This window comes from Sardina pilchardus, chromosome 16 (genome assembly GCF_963854185.1).
Source record: "Sardina pilchardus chromosome 16, fSarPil1.1, whole genome shotgun sequence".
In the NCBI taxonomy this organism is placed as follows: Eukaryota; Metazoa; Chordata; class Actinopteri; order Clupeiformes; family Clupeidae; genus Sardina; species Sardina pilchardus.
This window is the reverse complement of record NC_085009.1, coordinates 18769401-18787532: the sequence shown is the minus strand read 5'-3', so window position 1 is coordinate 18787532 and position 18132 is coordinate 18769401. Positions and strand designations below refer to the sequence as shown.

Here is an 18132-nt window from a genome sequence, read left to right as displayed (position 1 = left end):
TCCTACAAATTCCTTCTCATTTTTGGTAATCATTTTACAATCTAACTGCATTATAATAAAATGAAACACTGTCTTACATGCTTAATTTTATTTCACTTAATGTTGAAGATAGCAGGCCTACTGATGATTAAGAGCACGTTTGCCAATGTTAAAAGAGCCTATTTGTATTAAATTCTGGATGTACAGCCGGATGTGAACATAATGTCCACAATGAAACGCGAAAGAAAAACTACAAATACCATGGGACATAACGGCCATCCGTTTACGGCAAGCGAAAGAGGAACTGCAGGGCGGGTGCGCGCAATAGTCTGTTGGCAGACAAAGTGCTGATGAGACAACGAAAGCATGAACGGTTTCAATATATTTTTACTGCATCGATCTCAAGGATTTGGAATCGAAGAATGCAGGACAATGCCGACAAGGTAAACAATCAACATTTAATGTGGAAGTTCAGTTACGTTTAATTGGTTTAATGTCATTATACGCACAAAATCTGACGTTAGTTGCCAGAGCTGATAACTGACAGTTGTCACATTTTAGCGTACTAGCCTGCTAGCAGGTAGCCCGGTAGTAACGCAGTGAACCGTCATGTATGGACCAGGGGGTCTTCACCAATACCTATGAGTATGTTAACACATCCGGGCAGACTTGTAAATGAAGTAATATTTTTAAACCCACATCTTCATTGATTAAAAGGTAATGAGATGCAGTTGTTCAGTCTTGGTGCTTTAGCACGCGAATGTTTGCTAACAATGTAACGTTAGCTAACGATATTCAAAATCGAGACAAGAGTTAGCAAACAACATACATGTTAACGTCATGTACACATTTACATAAGTGTGTGAGGATAACGAGATTTCTAGAACAGCAATAGAGGTAGAGAGAAAGCACAACATTTATCAGCAGTTTATTTATTCAGAGTATGATTCGTTAACCTATCAAACATGATACCGGCGACTGGTTTCAGCAAGCAATAACGTTAATTGGCTTACTGGCTTCTGGGACAAGCTAGCCGAAGTCCATAACTGGATATTCATTCGTCATTTTGGCTAAGCTTGTCCCTTGCTGCATCACAAGTATCACTGCACCTGCATACTGGTGTCCTCAAGTGAGCTATGCGAATGAGTCTGGTTATCAGTGAGTGAGTGCGGGCGAGTGCATATCAGTGTCTGCGTCAGATAGTAGCGCTGCGCTTTTCAGCACCCGGTGTCCAAAGTAACGTTGGTCATTTACGTCAGTTCAGGGAGACAACTCGATCCCTTGTACCTGTGCTCGGCTTGCGCACAGGAGTATCTTACGCCTGTCCTAACATAACAGAGCTCCCCACCCCATGATATTTGGCATAGATGTCGCTGTGATCATTGCGGGACAGAGGATTGCGTATTGTCGGACATGCCTCTATCTCGACCGTGGTGCACAACACGAGCATCTAAGATAATTAGGCAGACAATCTGACCTTCTTGATTGTCTCACCTTTCCAGTACTGAAAACTCGCAGTTTAGTTGCAGCGACTGTTGGCAAGGAGTCGGCAGCACACACCACCTCGGTATGTAGCCACGAACTGGTCCAACCGGTTGGAACCGCTTTTGTGTAATAATTTAATTATAAACCGCAGCATGTGAAACATTTCCCTGCCCACCTCGTTTACTTTGCACTTAGCAGATGTGAGGTGTTTCTGTTTTTGGGATCGGATGATGACGTGTTGTTTTCCTTAGATGCGTTTTTATTTGGTGCTTGAACGTTTTCCCTCTAGCGACATCCCTGCAGTGCCGGGAGAAGTAGGCCTATCAACTTTCACGGCTGAAGTTTTCTTCCTCTAGTGTTCATTGCCGTCTCCTTTTATTTCATGTGGAATATATCCACAGGTTTATGACTGAAGGCAAGTCATAGGTCGCCGCCGGTTTTTATCTTGTTACTTTTCACGGTCTAAAGCACAAGAGGGAACGGGACATTGAGTTATCGCAGGAAATCAATAAATCAAATCAAAACCAACAGTAGGCTTAGTAGTTCACTTTTGCAAATGCCCCTTCGCTGCTCTCTGGACTGAAAAGTTATTTGTTATTTACTTAATGTTTATGTCTGCTCTCTTACTCCCTCTCTCTCTCTCCCTCTCTCTCTCCCCCTGCCCCTCTACACACGCACACACGCACACACACAAACTTTGAACTCAACTTGCTCACATTTCATGTGGCTGTGGACCAGGATGCATTAATTGTAGATACTAGATAAAAAGCTAACACTTGCTGAGTCAGTAGAGCACCTACAGGGACAGCATAGCAGACAGGCATTTAATAAAGCTATATTTGTTTTGTATACTTTTTCAGAGGCATTGCCAAGTGGTATTCAACTCATCACTGTACAAGCTGGTATTTGAAAGCTTGCCGTAAGACAGTCCATATAACTGACATTACTGAGTATCCAAGTAGCTTATACCCAGGACACTACAGAGACAAATTATATAAAACACGGGTCTACCTCAACATAACATAATCAAACCATTCCTCAGTTGTACTGATGTAAACCAGATCTGGACAAGCCACCATTACAATTTCCTTTAACCGAAAACAATACACTCTCTCAGAGAGAAGGTGCAGACATCGTCATAGTTGACAAATTCCGCACAGAAATTCCCAGGACTACACAGTGCACATTCCGTACGGGTCAAGGTTAGGGTCAGGGTAGCGGTGAGGTCACCCATACCCCACCCCCCCATCCCCCCACCAACTCCTGACAGCATTCCCACAATCCTCCATTTCTCTTTCCCCCCCTGAATCCCGGCGACGGCTGAGAATTTCAATGGAGCAGCGTGGAGCCTGTGTCCCCCACCCGCTCTTCGTCAGCTGACTGGCTGACTCCACATCTCCTACGCGCGACTGCACGTCCTCTCTGACCTTCGAACTCTTCCCTGCCGCCGCCGCCGTCGCCGCTGCCCTCGGCACCGCCCTCTGATCGCCATGGCGTCCGTGCGCTTCACCGTGACGCCCACCAAGGCCGAGGACGTGCCGGGGCTGTCGGACACGTCGCCGGACGTCAGCCTGCGTTCCTGCAGCCGGGTCCACTTCGGCTCGCGGGACAGCATCAGCCGCAGCGAGCCGCACAGCGAGGGGGCCTCGCTGGGACTCCCGGGGAACGAGACGCCCGACTGCAACTCAGAGCAAGGTGAGGCAATGCTGTGGTCCCCCTTCACTAAGCCGGCCTCATGGCTTCACACACATACTCAAGCCTGATAGAGTTCAGGCGTGGTGCCTGAATTCAGCCTTGAGCTTGGCCGTGTGCGATGTAAAGAAAGGCAGTTCTCTATATTGTCTTTGAATGTATTTGATTATTTTAGGCACAAATAAAAGAATTTCCTGTCTATCAGCCCTGCATGCTGTAGATGGCAGCCTTTTGAGCTTTACTCACTCCTCTATGACTATAAACTACATATATTTGCCGTGTGGACAAAGGAAAGCATATGAGGACACAATAACAGGCTTTGGGAAACACTGACATCGTTTTCCCTCCATTTTCCCTCCATTTTCTGACACTTTATTGATCAAACAGCTAATCGGTTAATGGAGAAAGCATTTGACAATTGAAGGTTGACGCTCAGAACAAGCTGAGGCTGTCCTTTGATTCTGGTCCGCTAGCTGACCTCACAGACACGCTGTTTGGTTGGTAACCCTAGAATAATGTGAGGCTACGCTTCGGTTCCTGCCCACTCAGGTGCATTCTCTGGCCGCACAGACATGCTATAGGTAGCAGCTTGGAATTAGGTAAGGCCAGAGAGGGTTAAAGCGGAGCGAGAGGCGCAAACGTTTGACCATTTCCGCGTTCTGTTTTCGCAAAGGGGAAGGGGGGCAAATCCCCCTTTAAGCAGACCTAGAAAGTGACGTTACATCTGAACTGAACGGCTTGCCGATCGATATCACGGCAAGCCGTCACACTATGACGTCTTTGCGTCACGCCTCTTTAAGCAGACAGGAACTGTTCGAATTTTGCCGTCATAGAGATGCATTATGTTGCTCTATCTTGTCAGGAATGAAGGATCTTTGGTAAGGCCAAGCCACCAAGCCAAGCTATCTGGCCTAAACAGACATGCTGCAGATTGCAACTCACAAGTAAGGGAAGGGAGTGCTTGGGTTCTAGTCCATTAAGCCACCTTGTTCGGCCTTATAGAGATTGCTGCAGGGAACACCTTAGGCTGCAACTCCTTCTGAACTTTTCCGGTGTTGCACAGGTCCTGTTGAGGACGTAGGCCTAGGTGAGGCCTACTACATCTCTGATTCCGATCTCCAAAGCCATGTGGTCAGGCTCCACAAACAGGCTTTTACAGGTTTCTGCACAGATATGCAACTCACATACGTTATGTTAGGCATCAGACTACTTCATGTGTGGACAGGACACATACAGCCCCTAGGCCTGTGGTACAGGTTTTCAGCAGGTCTGTGGAAGAAATCTTTTGGGGTTTTTTCTTTTGTCGCGGTATCTGTCTGACACATCTTTAGTGTGAAGTAAATTTGTAACGCTAGTAACAACTGCTTGCGGCCACCGATTCAGCTGAATCACTGGTAGCCGGTTTGGCTTGCTGGTATGAAAAATGGTTCAATAGGAAAAACAAACGAGGCTTGAAATGTTAGTTTGGTTTCTTGAAGGACACAGAACTCATTGTACCCTTCCACTCCGGCCTCATTTCAGTAGGTGTGTAGTGTGTACGTCTGTTTATGGACAAGTAAACCTTTTCAGTGTCAACAGTAGCTGCCTGTTTGTGCATTGTTGTATTTTAAAAGTATTGAATAATGACATTCTTGTGATAGTGTCCTATGATAATCAACGCCACACTGTGATAAGAGAGAGGGAGAGGGGGAGCGAGAGAGAGAGAGAGAGAGAGAGAGAGAGAGAGATTAGGTTGAAGAAAATCTGGATTATTCTCTGAGGCAATCCCATCTGATGCTTGTACTTTGCTGAGCTTCTCAGGAGGATTTGGAGTTTCATGCTTGATCTCTTGCACCACACCGAGCAACATCAAATAATGCTATTGCCTAGAGTATAGGACTCGTCATTTGTTGTCTCCCCTCAGTGAATTCCCTTTGTGTTTTCAACACAAACAAACAGGTTTCTCTCTAGGCAATGAATGAGCACAACCAGGAGGAGCTTGAGTTGGTTTATATTCCTGTTTCTTGGTCTCAGTGAGGGAGATGGTGAGATAGGCTGCGGCTGAGAGCTAGCTCTGATTGTGTATTCCTTTGTTTTTCTTCACACACACACACACACACACACACACACACACACACAGCCAGACAGAAATGTTGTCCTGTCATGGCACTTTCTCCTGGGGGAGGGGACAGTGACCCACATTGCTCGGAATGGGGTGGAAAACAACCATCATAGATGATTACTCTCGTCATTGTCGCGTGAATGCAGCAGCCAAAACAAGTTGCCGTGTAGACCGGAGAATCTGTCTTGGAGAAAAGCATTTTTAGCCAACCGGTACGGCAGCAGAGTACAGCGAAGGGCATCAGAAAATGCCAAAGGGCCATGCCAGTTTGTTGACTCCTCTTATGTGATTTATGCGGGCAGAGGCTGCCCTCAGTAGGCTGAAGGAAGCAGGAGGGGGGGGGGGGGGCGGGGGGGGGGGGGGGGGTCACACTGCAGCCTAGGCTAGTTGAGCACGTCAGGGGATGTCTGTCTGTTAATGGCTCAATGGTCTGCTGATCTAAAGTCTAATGAAGAGCTACTTACTTACTGAGGGTTGATGAAGAGCTGTTGAAAGACTTGCTGTAGGCTAATCCCTCGTATTGCTTTGCCTCGCCTCACGTTCAAGTTCAAGTTTATTGTCAGGTGCTCATAAAAGGATTTATCAGTAATGACATTTAGTGTGTTTGTTTGTGTGTGTGTGTGTGTGTGTTAATGGGGGGTGGGGGGGGGGGGGGGTTGAGTAACACAAGTGAATATGGGAGTAATGGATTGGGTGTATGTGGGGGGGGGGGGGGGGGGGGTGTAAAGTTACACATATTCATACCGAACTACAGTACAGTACCGAAAATTACCCAAACTATAACTCGTAACTTCAATACTGAGGTATGTACCAAATCGTGTGTTTTGCTTCTGTTTTGGTGTAGAGAGGTTGCCATGAAGAAGAGGTCGCCTTGGTTTGTAATCCTCGTACTAAGATGGTGTTGTGGAGTGGTCTGCACTCAAGACTGCCTGAACGAGATAATGACTGATCTCAGAGATTTTAATTTGTCGCTAATAAGTCATATTGGTAATTAATTGACAATAGCTCAAACTATTCTTCACATTATGCTCTTGGGGGCGACTTAACTCGATTTCATACGTTATACAAACACGGCTGGATGTTCCTGTGCCAGCTATGAGTAACCAAATTATTGAGCCCAGGTGTAAAACAAACAGCACAGGCTGCGTGTTGGACCAGGTTGGCTCGTTTATTTTCGTTGCATACTCATTACCATCAGGGTTCCTCAACCCACCTCAGTGTTACTCAATCAGTCAGTGCACAGTTAGCTTTTACAGGTCGCCAGGTAGACTAGAGAGGATGAGGATGAGGATGAGGAGGAAAGGAGGAGAAAGGGTACCGTAATTTCCCGACTAGTAGCTGCGGCTTAATACATTGATTTTGCAAAAATTCTTCAGCTATCAGGTTAATACAGGGGGGCAGTTAATATGGTGTTAATATGTTTTTTGTTTCTTTTAACTTGCATAAAACACTGTCCTGCGGCTTACACAATGCGGCTTATATGCGGGAAATGACTGTAGTCATGACTTTGAATGGAGCATCAGCCAGTAACATTGTTAGAGGAGTTATTAGATATGGTGCTTCCCATCGATTTGTTTTTCGTACTTTTCAGGCGTTCGTTTAACATCTCTGACGCACATGTTGGGCATCAGCTGGGCTTTTCCTTACGTAAGCCCGCAGAAACGTCCACATGGTGTGTTGCTGTAAATTATATGTAATAACTATGTAATAAGCTAGATTAGATTTCAGTCTATGGTTAATAAACACTGTTCCTCTGTTGGTGTAACTGATGCAGTGACTGTGTGGGTATTGTTCTGGGGCAGGGAGCGTGTTTGTCTCATGTCAGACTACCAGGGTGACCACAGGGAGAGTGAAGGGAGAAAAAAAGTGTGTGTGAGAGTGTGTGCGTGAGTGTGTGTTTGAGTGAGAGTGAGTGTGTGTGTTTGAGTGAGTCTGTGTGTGTTTGTGTGTGTGTGTGTGTGTGAGTGAGTGAGAGAGTGAGTGACAAAGTGTGTTTGAGTGAGAGATTGTGTGTGTGTGTGTGTGTGTGTGTGTGTGTGTGTTTGAGTGAGAGTGTGTGTGAGTTTGAGTGAGTGTGTGTGTGTGAGTGAGTGAGTGAGGGAAAAACAGGCAAACAAGAAGCCTTTGTGTGCTGCCTGGTTATCTAGATCTCCCTCTGTCATCGGCATCACACACAACCCCGCTGCTCGCGCAGTAGGCGCGCAGAAAGTACGGCACGTACACGTGCAGCAACGCACACACAGTAACCAGTCACACACACACACACACACACACACACACACACACACACACACACACAGACTCATTTGTGTAATTTGTGTTTTCTACACCATTTAACACCAGCTGTCATACACTGTGGAATTTATTCCATACATGTCTGAGTGATATGGTATGAATAAAAAAAATAACCTAATAATAAAAAAAAAACACATACAGACAGACGCTTGTACAGAAGTGTTCACAAACCACACTATTTAACATGCTCATGTATAAAACATCTGTACATTAGAGAACGTTGTGGGAAAGAGAGTGGTGTGTGTGTGTGTGTGTGTGTGTGTGTGTGTGTGTGTGTGTGTGTGTGTGTGTGTGTGTGTGTGTGTGTGTGTGTGTGTGTGTGTGTGTGTGTGTGTGTGTGTGTGTGTGTGTGTGTGTGTGTGTGTGTGTGTGTGTGTGTGTGCGCGCTGCAGGCACACAGAGTGAGTAGTGTTGCTGGCGGTGGGCTGCACCCAGAGATATTTAAACACGTTTTAAGTGCTTCGTTACCTCACGCACAGGGGTCACTTTTCGGTGCCTGGAGCCCAACTGGACAGTGCTGCCCGTCGAGCTGAATCAGAGTTGAAGTGCACACACACAGCTGTGGACCGTACGCGTGGCCACACACACACACACACACACACACACACACACACACACACACACACACACATACACACAGAAACCATATCAGACACAAACACACACACACACACACACACAAAGAGGAGCCATATCAGAGACACACACACACACACACACACACACACACACACACACACACACACACAAAAACACACACAAACACACACACACACACACAAACACAAATACACACACAAAGAGGAGCCATGTCAGACACACACACACTTGTGAACACACACGGACATCCTCAGGGGAAAGCGCTGTTTTCGGGGTGTGCCGGGTCATGTAGTTTCGACAAACAGCTGAGACAGGCATGTGTTAGAGAGATGGGGGGAGGGGTGGGTTGGGTTGGGGGGGGGGTGCCGAGCATGTGTGTGTTAGAGAGAGAGAGATAGAAAGAGAGAGAGAGAGAGAGAGAGAGAAAGAGAAAGAGAGAGAGAGAGAGAGAGAGAGGAGAGAGCACCTCAGACAGGAATGCAGTGAGAAAGCCTAGGAACCTAGTTGGGCGTTGCCTGCCCACTGCACGTGTGTCACTTTGAGCTTTACCTGTTTGGACAGGGGCCTCTGTGTGAGTGTGTGTGTGTGTGTGTGTGTGTGTGTGTGTGTGTGTATGTATGTGTTCTCGCTCGCATGCATGCGAATGAAAGGGAACTGAGATTGCAGTGCTGTTGCAATTGCCACGCAGCCGCTGGCCAGTGCTGACTCCGCAAGTGCGTGTGTGTGTGTGTGTGTGTGTGTATGTGTGTGTTTTGTCTGTAAAACACACACACATAGTGGGGAGTGGGAAGGAATGCTGGACTGTGTGTGTAGTGTTGCTGGTGTTTCTTGTGTGTGTGTGTGAGTGCATGGTCTTTCTGACCAAGCTGTCATTTTAGAGGAGGGGAGATGTTTGAGAGCATATGTGTGTGTCTGTGTGTTTTAATGTTAAGCGATGCATGGTGTTTGTGTGTGTGTCTAGTTTTGTGGAAGTGGTCTGTGTGAATGTTAGTGTGGGTGATGTAAGGTAAGGTGACTGGGTACTAGGTGTGTGTGTGTGAGAGATGTGTTTGTGAAGTGACAAATTGATTTGTGTGTGCGTGTGTGTGTTTGTGTGTGTGAGTGATCCATCTGTGAGTTGGCTGGTTGTGTGTGTGTGTGTCCCTGTGAGGTGATAAAATATTGTGCTTTCAAGTGTGTTGGTGCTGCTTCTGAGGAGGGACAGAGGGTGGTGTGTAATGTGTCTGTGAGATGACTGTGTGAGGGATGTAAGGTGTCTGAGTGTGTGTGTGTGTGTGTGTGTGTGTGTGTGTGTGTGTGTGTGTGTGTGTGTGTTTATCTGCGTGTGCTTGAGTGTTGCCATGTGTACTGCAGTGGTGCTGATGAGAGAGCTGCTCTGCCGGCTCGAATGACAGTGACTCAGACCGCAGTGACAGGCCTCCCCTCTCTCCCTTACACTTCTACAGCCCTTCTCTCTATCCCTCTCTCTTTCCTCTCCTCCTTACACTTCTACGCCCTTCTCTCTCCATCTCTATTTCTCTATCTCTCTTTCCTCTCCCCCTTACACTTCTACGCCCTTCTCTCTATCCCTCTCTCTTTCTTCTCCTCCTTACACTTCTATGCCCTTCTCTCTATCCCTCTCTCTTTCTTCTCCTCCTTACACTTCTACGCCCTTCTCTCTCCATCTCTATTTCTCTATCTCTCTTTCCTCTCCCCCTTACACTTCTACGCCCTTCTCTCTATCCCTCTCTCTTTCTTCTCCTCCTTACACTTCTATGCCCTTCTCTCTATCCCTCTCTCTTTCTTCTCCTCCTTACACTTCTACGCCCTTCTCTCTCCATCTCTATTTCTCTATCTCTCTTTCCTCTCCCCCTTACACTTCTACAGCCCTTCTCTCTATCCCTCTCTCTTTCTTCTCCTCCTTACACTTCTATGCCCTTCTCTCTATCCCTCTCTCTTTCTTCTCCTCCTTACACTTCTACGCCCTTCTCTCTCCATCTCTATTTCTCTATCTCTCTTTCCTCTCCCCCTTACACTTCTGTGCCCTTCTCTCTATCCCTCTCTCTTTCCTCTCCTCCTTACACTTCTGTGCCCTTCTCTCTCTTCATCTCTCTCTGTCCTCTCCTCCTTACACTTCTACGCCCTTCTCTCTCTCCGTCTCTCTTTCCTCTCCTCCTAACATTTATACGCCCTCCCTCTCTCCGTCTCTCTCTTTCCTCTCCTTACACTTATATGCACTTCTCTCTATCTCTCTCTCTCTCCTCCTTTCATATTTACACCCATCTCTCTCTATCTCTCCTTCCTTTCCTCCTTACCCTTCTACACCCTGCTCTCTTAATTTCTCTGCCTTCTTTCTCTCCTCTCCTTACACTTGTACGCCCCTTTTTTAATCTCTCTCTCTCTCCTTTCATCTCCCCATCATGTTTATCTGTCAGCCCATCCTTCTCCCCATGCCTTCTCTCATTCCCTCCCTCCCTCTCCCTCCCTCTCTCTCTCTCCATTTTTTTCTTTATCCTTTCCTCTCCTTTTCATCTCTTCATGCACTCACTCTCTCTTTTTTTTCTCTCTCTCTCTCTCTCCTTTCTCCCAACCCTGTTTCCTTCTCCTTCTCTGTCCTTCTCTGTCTCCTCTTCTCTCCGTCACCCCATGCACTCTCTCTTCTCTCACTTTCACTCCATCTCTGTCTCTATCCCTTCTCTCTCTCTCGCTCTCACTCACTCACACACACACACATGCACACACAGACACTCTCTCACTCTCACTCTCACTCTCTCTCTCTCTCTCTCTCTCTCTCTCTCTCTCTCTATCAATCATCTCCCTCCTTCCCTCATCTCTCTCCTCTCGTTTTCTCGTCTGCTCTCTGCAATCATTTAATGGTGGTGGTCACACCCTCTTTTGTCTCCCCCCTGGGTCAGGCGATGGAAAGATCTCCAGCGTGTACATCAATAATTCCCATGGGATGGACGATGATGACTTCTATGACAGGAACCTGGCTCTGTTTGAGGTGAGGCCAAAGCCCTCATTTGTCGCCACACCCCAAAGCTGCAAACGCATAGAAATGCACACACGTGCATATGGGAACCCACACATAAACCCACACACACAAATATGCACACACCTTCAACAACATGCACGTACACACACGTACAATGCACGCACACACCTAAACACACAGACAAACATATACACATGCACATACACGCGCCCGCGCACACACACATACACACACACACACACACACACACACACACACACACATACATACACAGAGCTCTCTTTGTGGACCTGTCTGTGACTATGCAGGAATGGCATGCTGATCCTTGAGCTGTACGTTTCTGTAGGCACGGCCACTATCATGCACTCACACAGATTCCCACACATACACACAACCACAAGGACTCAGTTACACACACACACACACACACACACACACACACACACACACACACACACACACACACACACACACACACACACACACACACTATCTAGTTCGTATTCATATATTCATGTAAATTGCCAACCTGCAGAGAGAGTTTTTGACCTTTTGCCCTCTCTGTTTTCTCGTGCTCACCTTTTCATGCTCTGTCTCTATATTGTTATCCTATATTCACTCACTCATTCACTCACTCCCTCTTTCATTCATTCATTCATTCATCCCTTCATGTGGTCATATATCTCTCCATTCACTCATTCTTCTCTCTCTTCCTCCCTCTCTTCCTCTCTTCCTCCTCGGCGAGCGCAGGAGGAGATGGACACTCGGCCGAAGGTGTCGTCTCTGCTCAGCCGGCTGGTCAACTACACCAACCTCACGCAGGGCGCCAAGGAGCACGAGGAGGCCGAGATCATCGGAGACAAGCGCAAAATCGGCAAGGTGCTCGCTCGCTCACGAGCACACACACACACACACACACACACACACACACACACACACACACACACACACACACACACTATACACATAGTGTACCTAATGAACACATGAACATGAAACATGAACACTCTTAATGTACTGTAAAGTGCTACTCTACTGTAAAGTGTCTGCTAAATGAATATATATGTATAAATGTATATGTAGATGCTTCTTTAGTAACATACACACCCTTTAGTATTAAGTTGCACACGCAACTTTACATTAGAGATGTGTGCACCCTCACATTCTTTCAGTAAATAATACACTACTGACAAACTCAAAGCAAGGGATATTCGGCTTTCGGGTGAATTTTTAGGATGAATCTAAAATCTTTACAGGTGAACTTAATGTGACCTTTAAACTTTTTAATGTGCATGTCCAACAGTTCAATGTTTCAGTTTCACTTTCTGTACTGAAACATTGAATTTTACCTGAAAGCCAGATATCCCTAAACGTTTGTGACTAGTATGCTTCCTCTCCCCATTTATAAACTTTTTTACAGTAATGCATTACATTAAACATTAAACTTTATTTGACTACATTTCTTATGTTTCCCGTGTTTCCCCCCGCAGTCTCCTCAGATGGGCACGTTCATGGGCGTCTACCTGCCATGCCTGCAGAACATCTTCGGCGTGATCCTCTTCCTCAGGCTCACCTGGGTGGTGGGCTGTGCCGGGGTCCTGCAGGCGCTCTGCATCATCTTCATCTGCTGCTGCTGTGTAGGTTACACACGCACGCACGCACGCACGCACGCACGCACGCACGCACGCACACACACACACACACACACACACACACACACACACACACACACACACACACACACAAATGCATACGCATACGCACATGCACACAAACACGCAGGCACACACACACACACACACACACACACACACACACACACACACACTTGTACACACACACACACACACACATACAGACACAGACGCACACAAACACTAGTGCACACACATGCACACACGCACACAGACAGACACATAATTCACATGCATGGACACGCACACTCACTCACACTCTCTCACTAACACAAACAAACACGCACATATATGATTTTGCACAAAACCTCAAGCATAACACATACAGGACGGACTCACACACACACACACACACACACACACACACACACACACACACACATTTTATTACATCATAGTCTTTTAAATACCAGTACAGTTTTTTGCATGAACCGCTTAAAGTTGAAGTAGTTTTGCAACTTTCTTGTTTGATTATTTGAACTTGCCACTCGTGCAGAGCCCCTGTAAATGTCACCGTATTTAAGGAGCCGTGTCGTGTGTCTGTTTCTGTTTAGACCCTGCTGACCGCCATCTCCATGAGTGCCATTGCCACAAATGGAGTTGTACCAGGTAAGATTACCGCCCCTCCTTCTCTCCCCCCTCTCTCTCCTCTCCCTCTCTCTTTCTCTCTCTCTCTCTCTCTCTCACTCTCTCTGTTTCCTTTCTTTTTTCTCTCGCGCCATTCTTCAAGATGCTGCAGCAGTGTGTTTCCTGAGTCATGTCCTTTCGTTTCTATTTCATAACCGCTTCCACTTGATACCCTTTGACTCTGTAGACAGAGCAGATAGACTACTGTACATTTGCCTGTGTTTGCATTTGTGAAGCACCTCCTTCAGCGACATTGAAATATGGCTCCTCGCGTTATTAGGAGAACAGTTCAGGTTACTCCTGTATCCAGATGCTCAGACCTGGGAAGAAATCTCTCCGTGTGTGTAGCATTTCCCTTTTATTCTGGCAGTATTATGTCAACGTTGGCAAGTCATGGAAGAATTATGAGGTGGTTCAAATGCAGTGCTTTCACAATACCTGCTTGGCTATGCCGGTGCACCACATCATTTTTAACTGGCCACTTCAACAGAACGATGGAGAAAAAATATGTCAGCTGTGAAGAAACAATGTACACAATGTGTATTTTCCAAAAAAGCTGAGCATAGAAGAATTTCTAGCTGAGGTTTGTGTAAAATCTACATATATGTCTGAGAGCATATACCGCCATTTTGTCCTTTTGTGTATGTGTCTCATATACATCTGGTGATAAATCATGGTGTTGTTGTGTTGAGGGCTGCTCTTCGTATTCCAGAGAGTTGAGTGCTTACATTATGTAAATGTCCTTATTTTCCTTTAACCTCTCATGTGTACATGTAATTGAGCTTTGGCAATAATGTTTCTGAAACGTTCATGCCAATAAAGCTATATTGAATTGAATTGAATTGAATTGAGTGCTTTCTATGTTTAGGAAGAAAATAAGACGGCTTGTGTAGTTCTGTCAGAAGAAAGTGGTTAATATTTACTCCCCTCTTTGTATGGAGCTGTGGGTTAATGTGTACGTTGCTGTAGCCTCAGTAAAAGCAAAGGGGGTAAAAAGGGTTAGGTAAGTAAGTGTGTGAGGTTAATGGAGAGAGAAGTGTTAGAACATGCGTGCAGACAGGATGGATGTTGAGCTGTATGCTTCCTCTCGTCTGTCTTTCAGCTGCCTATTTGCTTACTTGACATCCTTCTTTTCAAACTTCTCATTTCATGTTGTTAGCACTCTCTCCTGTCTTTCTTTTCCTCTTTCTCCCACACTGTGTCCCCTCTCTTTTTCTCTCTCTCTCTCCCCCCCTCTTTTCTCTCTCTTCCTTCTCTTCCCCTTCTTTCCTCTCTCTCTTCCCCCCTCTTTTCTCTCTCTCTCCCTTCTCTTCCCCTTCTTTCCTCTCTCTCTCCCCCCCCCCCCCTCTTTTCCATGAGGCGGGAGGAGGGAAGATTTTTGCTCTTTGTTATACTGTATGGAAATATACCTGAGATGCAACAACAAACTTAAACTTGAAACTTCTCTCTCTCTCTCTCTCTCTCTCTCTCTCTCTCTCTCTCTCTCTCTCTCTCCCCCTCTCTCTCCCCCTGCAGCGGGGGGTTCGTACTTCATGATCTCGCGGTCGCTGGGTCCTGAGTTCGGGGGAGCTGTGGGCCTGTGCTTCTACCTGGGCACTACCTTCGCTGGAGCCATGTACATCCTGGGAGCCATCGAGATACTGCTGGTACGGCAACACACACCTTCCTCTCCCCGTCCTCCTCCTCATCATCATCACCATCATCTTCATCATCATTACCAATAGATCACAAAATTACTTTATATTATTATTATTATTATTATTTTTATAACGTTGTAATAATAATATAATTTAATATCGTTATTACCGTTATGTGATATTGTAGTATTATGATGATATCGTCATTATTCATATTTCATCATTCATTATTCATTCGGATTGATATAATCCTCAATATCAATTAAAAAAAGCAAGCAAGCAAAACTCCAACTTTGCGGTTATGATTTAGATGATGAAAACTGAGCACCACGGCAACGTTATCTTGACCATAACCACATGGAGGGGAAACTTCTCTGAAAACCTCATCATCGCTCGCTCGATGGTTGGCCCTGATCCTGTAGCTCGGGCTGAGATCTGAGGTCATAGCGTTGAGGTCATGTGACTCGTTATGGGCCCCATCGCGAACCTCGCACCTCACGAGAGGCTCCAGTCACAGCTCATCTCAGTGGTCACACTTTCACATCCTGTATATGTGTATGTGTACGTATGTTGTGCATGTGTGTGTGCGTTTACGTGTGTGTGCGCGCGCATGCGTATGTGTGTGTGTGTGTGCGCGCGCATGCGTATGTGTGTGTGTGTGTGTGTGTGTGTGTGTGTGTGTGTGTGTGTATGCGCCTGTGTGTGTGTGTACACGCCTGTGTGTGTGTGTGTGTGTGTGTGTGTGTGTGTGTGTGTGTGTGTGTGTGTGTGTGTGTGTACGTGTGTACATGTGTGTGTATTTGCGTGTACGTACACGTGTGTGTGTGGATGAAAACACCCTGCCGCGTTTGTCTTGTTTGTTGTTCTTTTGTTCTCACTTCCCGCTGTGTGTGTCTCTTCTCCTCAAACACGCGTCTACTCTTGTCTCCGTTCCCCCTTCTCTCACCCACGCCCCATATCCCTTCCTCTATCTGTCTGTCTGTGTTATTCTTCTGTCTGTAAACCTCTTCTCTCTCTCTCTCTCTCTCTCTCTCTCTCTCTCTCTCTGCCGTGCTCTCTCTTGTCGTGTCTTTCCTGTGTCTGTGTCGGCTTTATTTCCCGCTCTGTGTCTCTTCCTCCTTCCGTGCCCTTTCCTTCCTCTCCTGTTCATCTGTCTCTCACTTGTGGTGATCTCTCAGTCTCTGCTTCCTTCTCTCTCTCTCTCCATCTCTCTTCCCCCTTCCCTCCACCCCCCTTCTCTCCCCTCTCCCTCCCTCCTCTCTCTCTCTCTCTCTTTCACTCTCTCTCTCTCTCTCTCTATCTTTTTCCCTGTGTCATTGTCCCCTCTATCTCTCCATCCCTCACCCCGTCTCTGTTTCCCTCTCTCTTTTCTCCCCTGTGTGTTCTGTGTGAGATGTGTTCTGTGTGAGAAAGATGAGCTGGACAATTAGATTTGTTCGTGAGCTACTGTGTTGATGAGCGTCATGTGTTACAAGTGGATCGTTAAGATTTGCAGTAATGTCATTCTCTGAGTTCAGCAAATTGAGAGACAGTGATAAACCTATTTATACTGGTTTAATGAAGGAGTGGCAAACCTCACTCTCTCTACCCTTCACTCACTCTCTTCTCTCTCTCTCTCACCCTCTCTCCCTCTCCCACACTCCCTCCCTCTCTCTCTCCCTCACTCCCTCTCTCTCCCTCTCCTCCTTCCTCACTCCTTCCCTCTCTCTCTCTCTTCCTCACTCCCTCTCTCTCTCCCTCTCATCTCCTCTCTCTCTCCCTCTCCTCCTTCCTCACTCCCTCCCACACTCTCTCTCCCTCACTCCCTCTCCCCCCCCACTCCCTTTCTCTCTCCCTCCCCCTCTCCCCCCCACTCCCTCTCTCTCTCCCTCTCTTTCTCTCTCCCACCCTCCCTCTCTCTCTCCCTCACTCCCTCTCTCTCCCTCTCCTCCTTCCTCACTCCTTCCCTCTCTCTCTCCCTCTCTTCTCCTCTCTCTCCCTCTCCTCCTTCCTCACTCCCTCCCTCTCTCTCTCTCTCCCTCACTCTCTCTCCTCCTCTCTCTCTCCCCCCCTCTCCCTCTCTCTCTCCCTCTCTCCTCCAGCTGTACATCGCCCCGAGCGTGGCCCTGTTCGTGGGCACGGACGCGAGCAGCCAGCAGACGGCCATGCTGAACAACATGCGCCTCTACGGCTCCCTCTGTCTGCTGCTCATGTCGCTGCTGGTCTTCGTGGGCGTCAAGTACGTCAACAAGCTGGCCTCGGTCTTCCTGGCCTGCGTGGTCATCTCCATCGTCTCCATCTACACCGGCGCCCTCGTCTCCGCCTTCAGCCCGCCCGAGTTCCCGTGAGTGGCTGGTCAGGGGTGTGGGGGGCGGGGGGGTTGTGGGTGATGGACAGCTGCCAAGGCCTATGGTGGGGAAAAGGGATGTGATGAACAGGATGATGGAGAGCTGTGATAGTGAATGGCGGTGGGACGCGAGTCGATTTAGGAGGCAGATAGGGATGTGTTTGATTCAATTTAGATGTCCACTTAGAAGTTCTTTTTCAGCTGTGTCGCTCTTGAAGGGCCGCTGTTCAAACAGGTTTTCAGATGATGAAGTGGTTTCTCATCAGCTCAAGCAACATCACATGCAACATTCAACATCAACATCATTATCAACATTCACAACTCATGCTCCTTCTCTACCTTTCTTCCCACCTCTCTCTCCTCATCCTTCCCTCTGCCTATTTCCTTTTCCCTTTCTTTCTTTCTCCCTCTCTCTCTCTCCCTTTCTCTCTCTCCCCATCTCTCTCTCTCTCTCTCTCTCTCTCTCTCTCTCTTCCTCCCCTCTTCCCATCTCTCTCTCTCCCTCTCTCTCTCGCTCCCTCTCTCTCTCTTCCTCCCCTCTTCCCATATCTCTCTCTCCCTCTCCCTCTTTCCTGCTCCCTCTCTCTCTCTCCCTCCCTCTCTCTCTCTCTACCCCCCCCCCCCCCCCTCTCTCTCTCCTCTCTCTCCCCCCGTCTCTCAGGGTGTGCATGCTGGGGAACCGCTCCATCTCCACCGATCACATCAGCCTCCTCGAGTGCAGC

General features: G+C 47.2%; 1 protein-coding gene across 1 annotated transcript in view; it reads left to right on the top strand.

The window, feature by feature from the left end:
• The first annotated feature begins 312 nt into the window (after positions 1 to 312).
• Positions 313 to 18132, top strand: part of LOC134060566 (solute carrier family 12 member 6-like) — a 35845-nt gene continuing 18025 nt past the window's right edge. The window contains exons 1-9 of the mRNA XM_062517303.1: positions 313 to 422; positions 2203 to 3159; positions 11047 to 11135; positions 11877 to 12005; positions 12617 to 12763; positions 13375 to 13429; positions 14963 to 15093; positions 17166 to 17407; positions 18072 to 18132. The exon at positions 18072 to 18132 is cut by the window's right edge and continues 337 nt beyond it. Of these exons, the coding sequence (XP_062373287.1) occupies positions 2955 to 3159; positions 11047 to 11135; positions 11877 to 12005; positions 12617 to 12763; positions 13375 to 13429; positions 14963 to 15093; positions 17166 to 17407; positions 18072 to 18132 (1059 nt within the window). The 5' untranslated portion in view covers positions 313 to 422; positions 2203 to 2954. The remainder of the gene's footprint in view (positions 423 to 2202; positions 3160 to 11046; positions 11136 to 11876; positions 12006 to 12616; positions 12764 to 13374; positions 13430 to 14962; positions 15094 to 17165; positions 17408 to 18071) is intronic.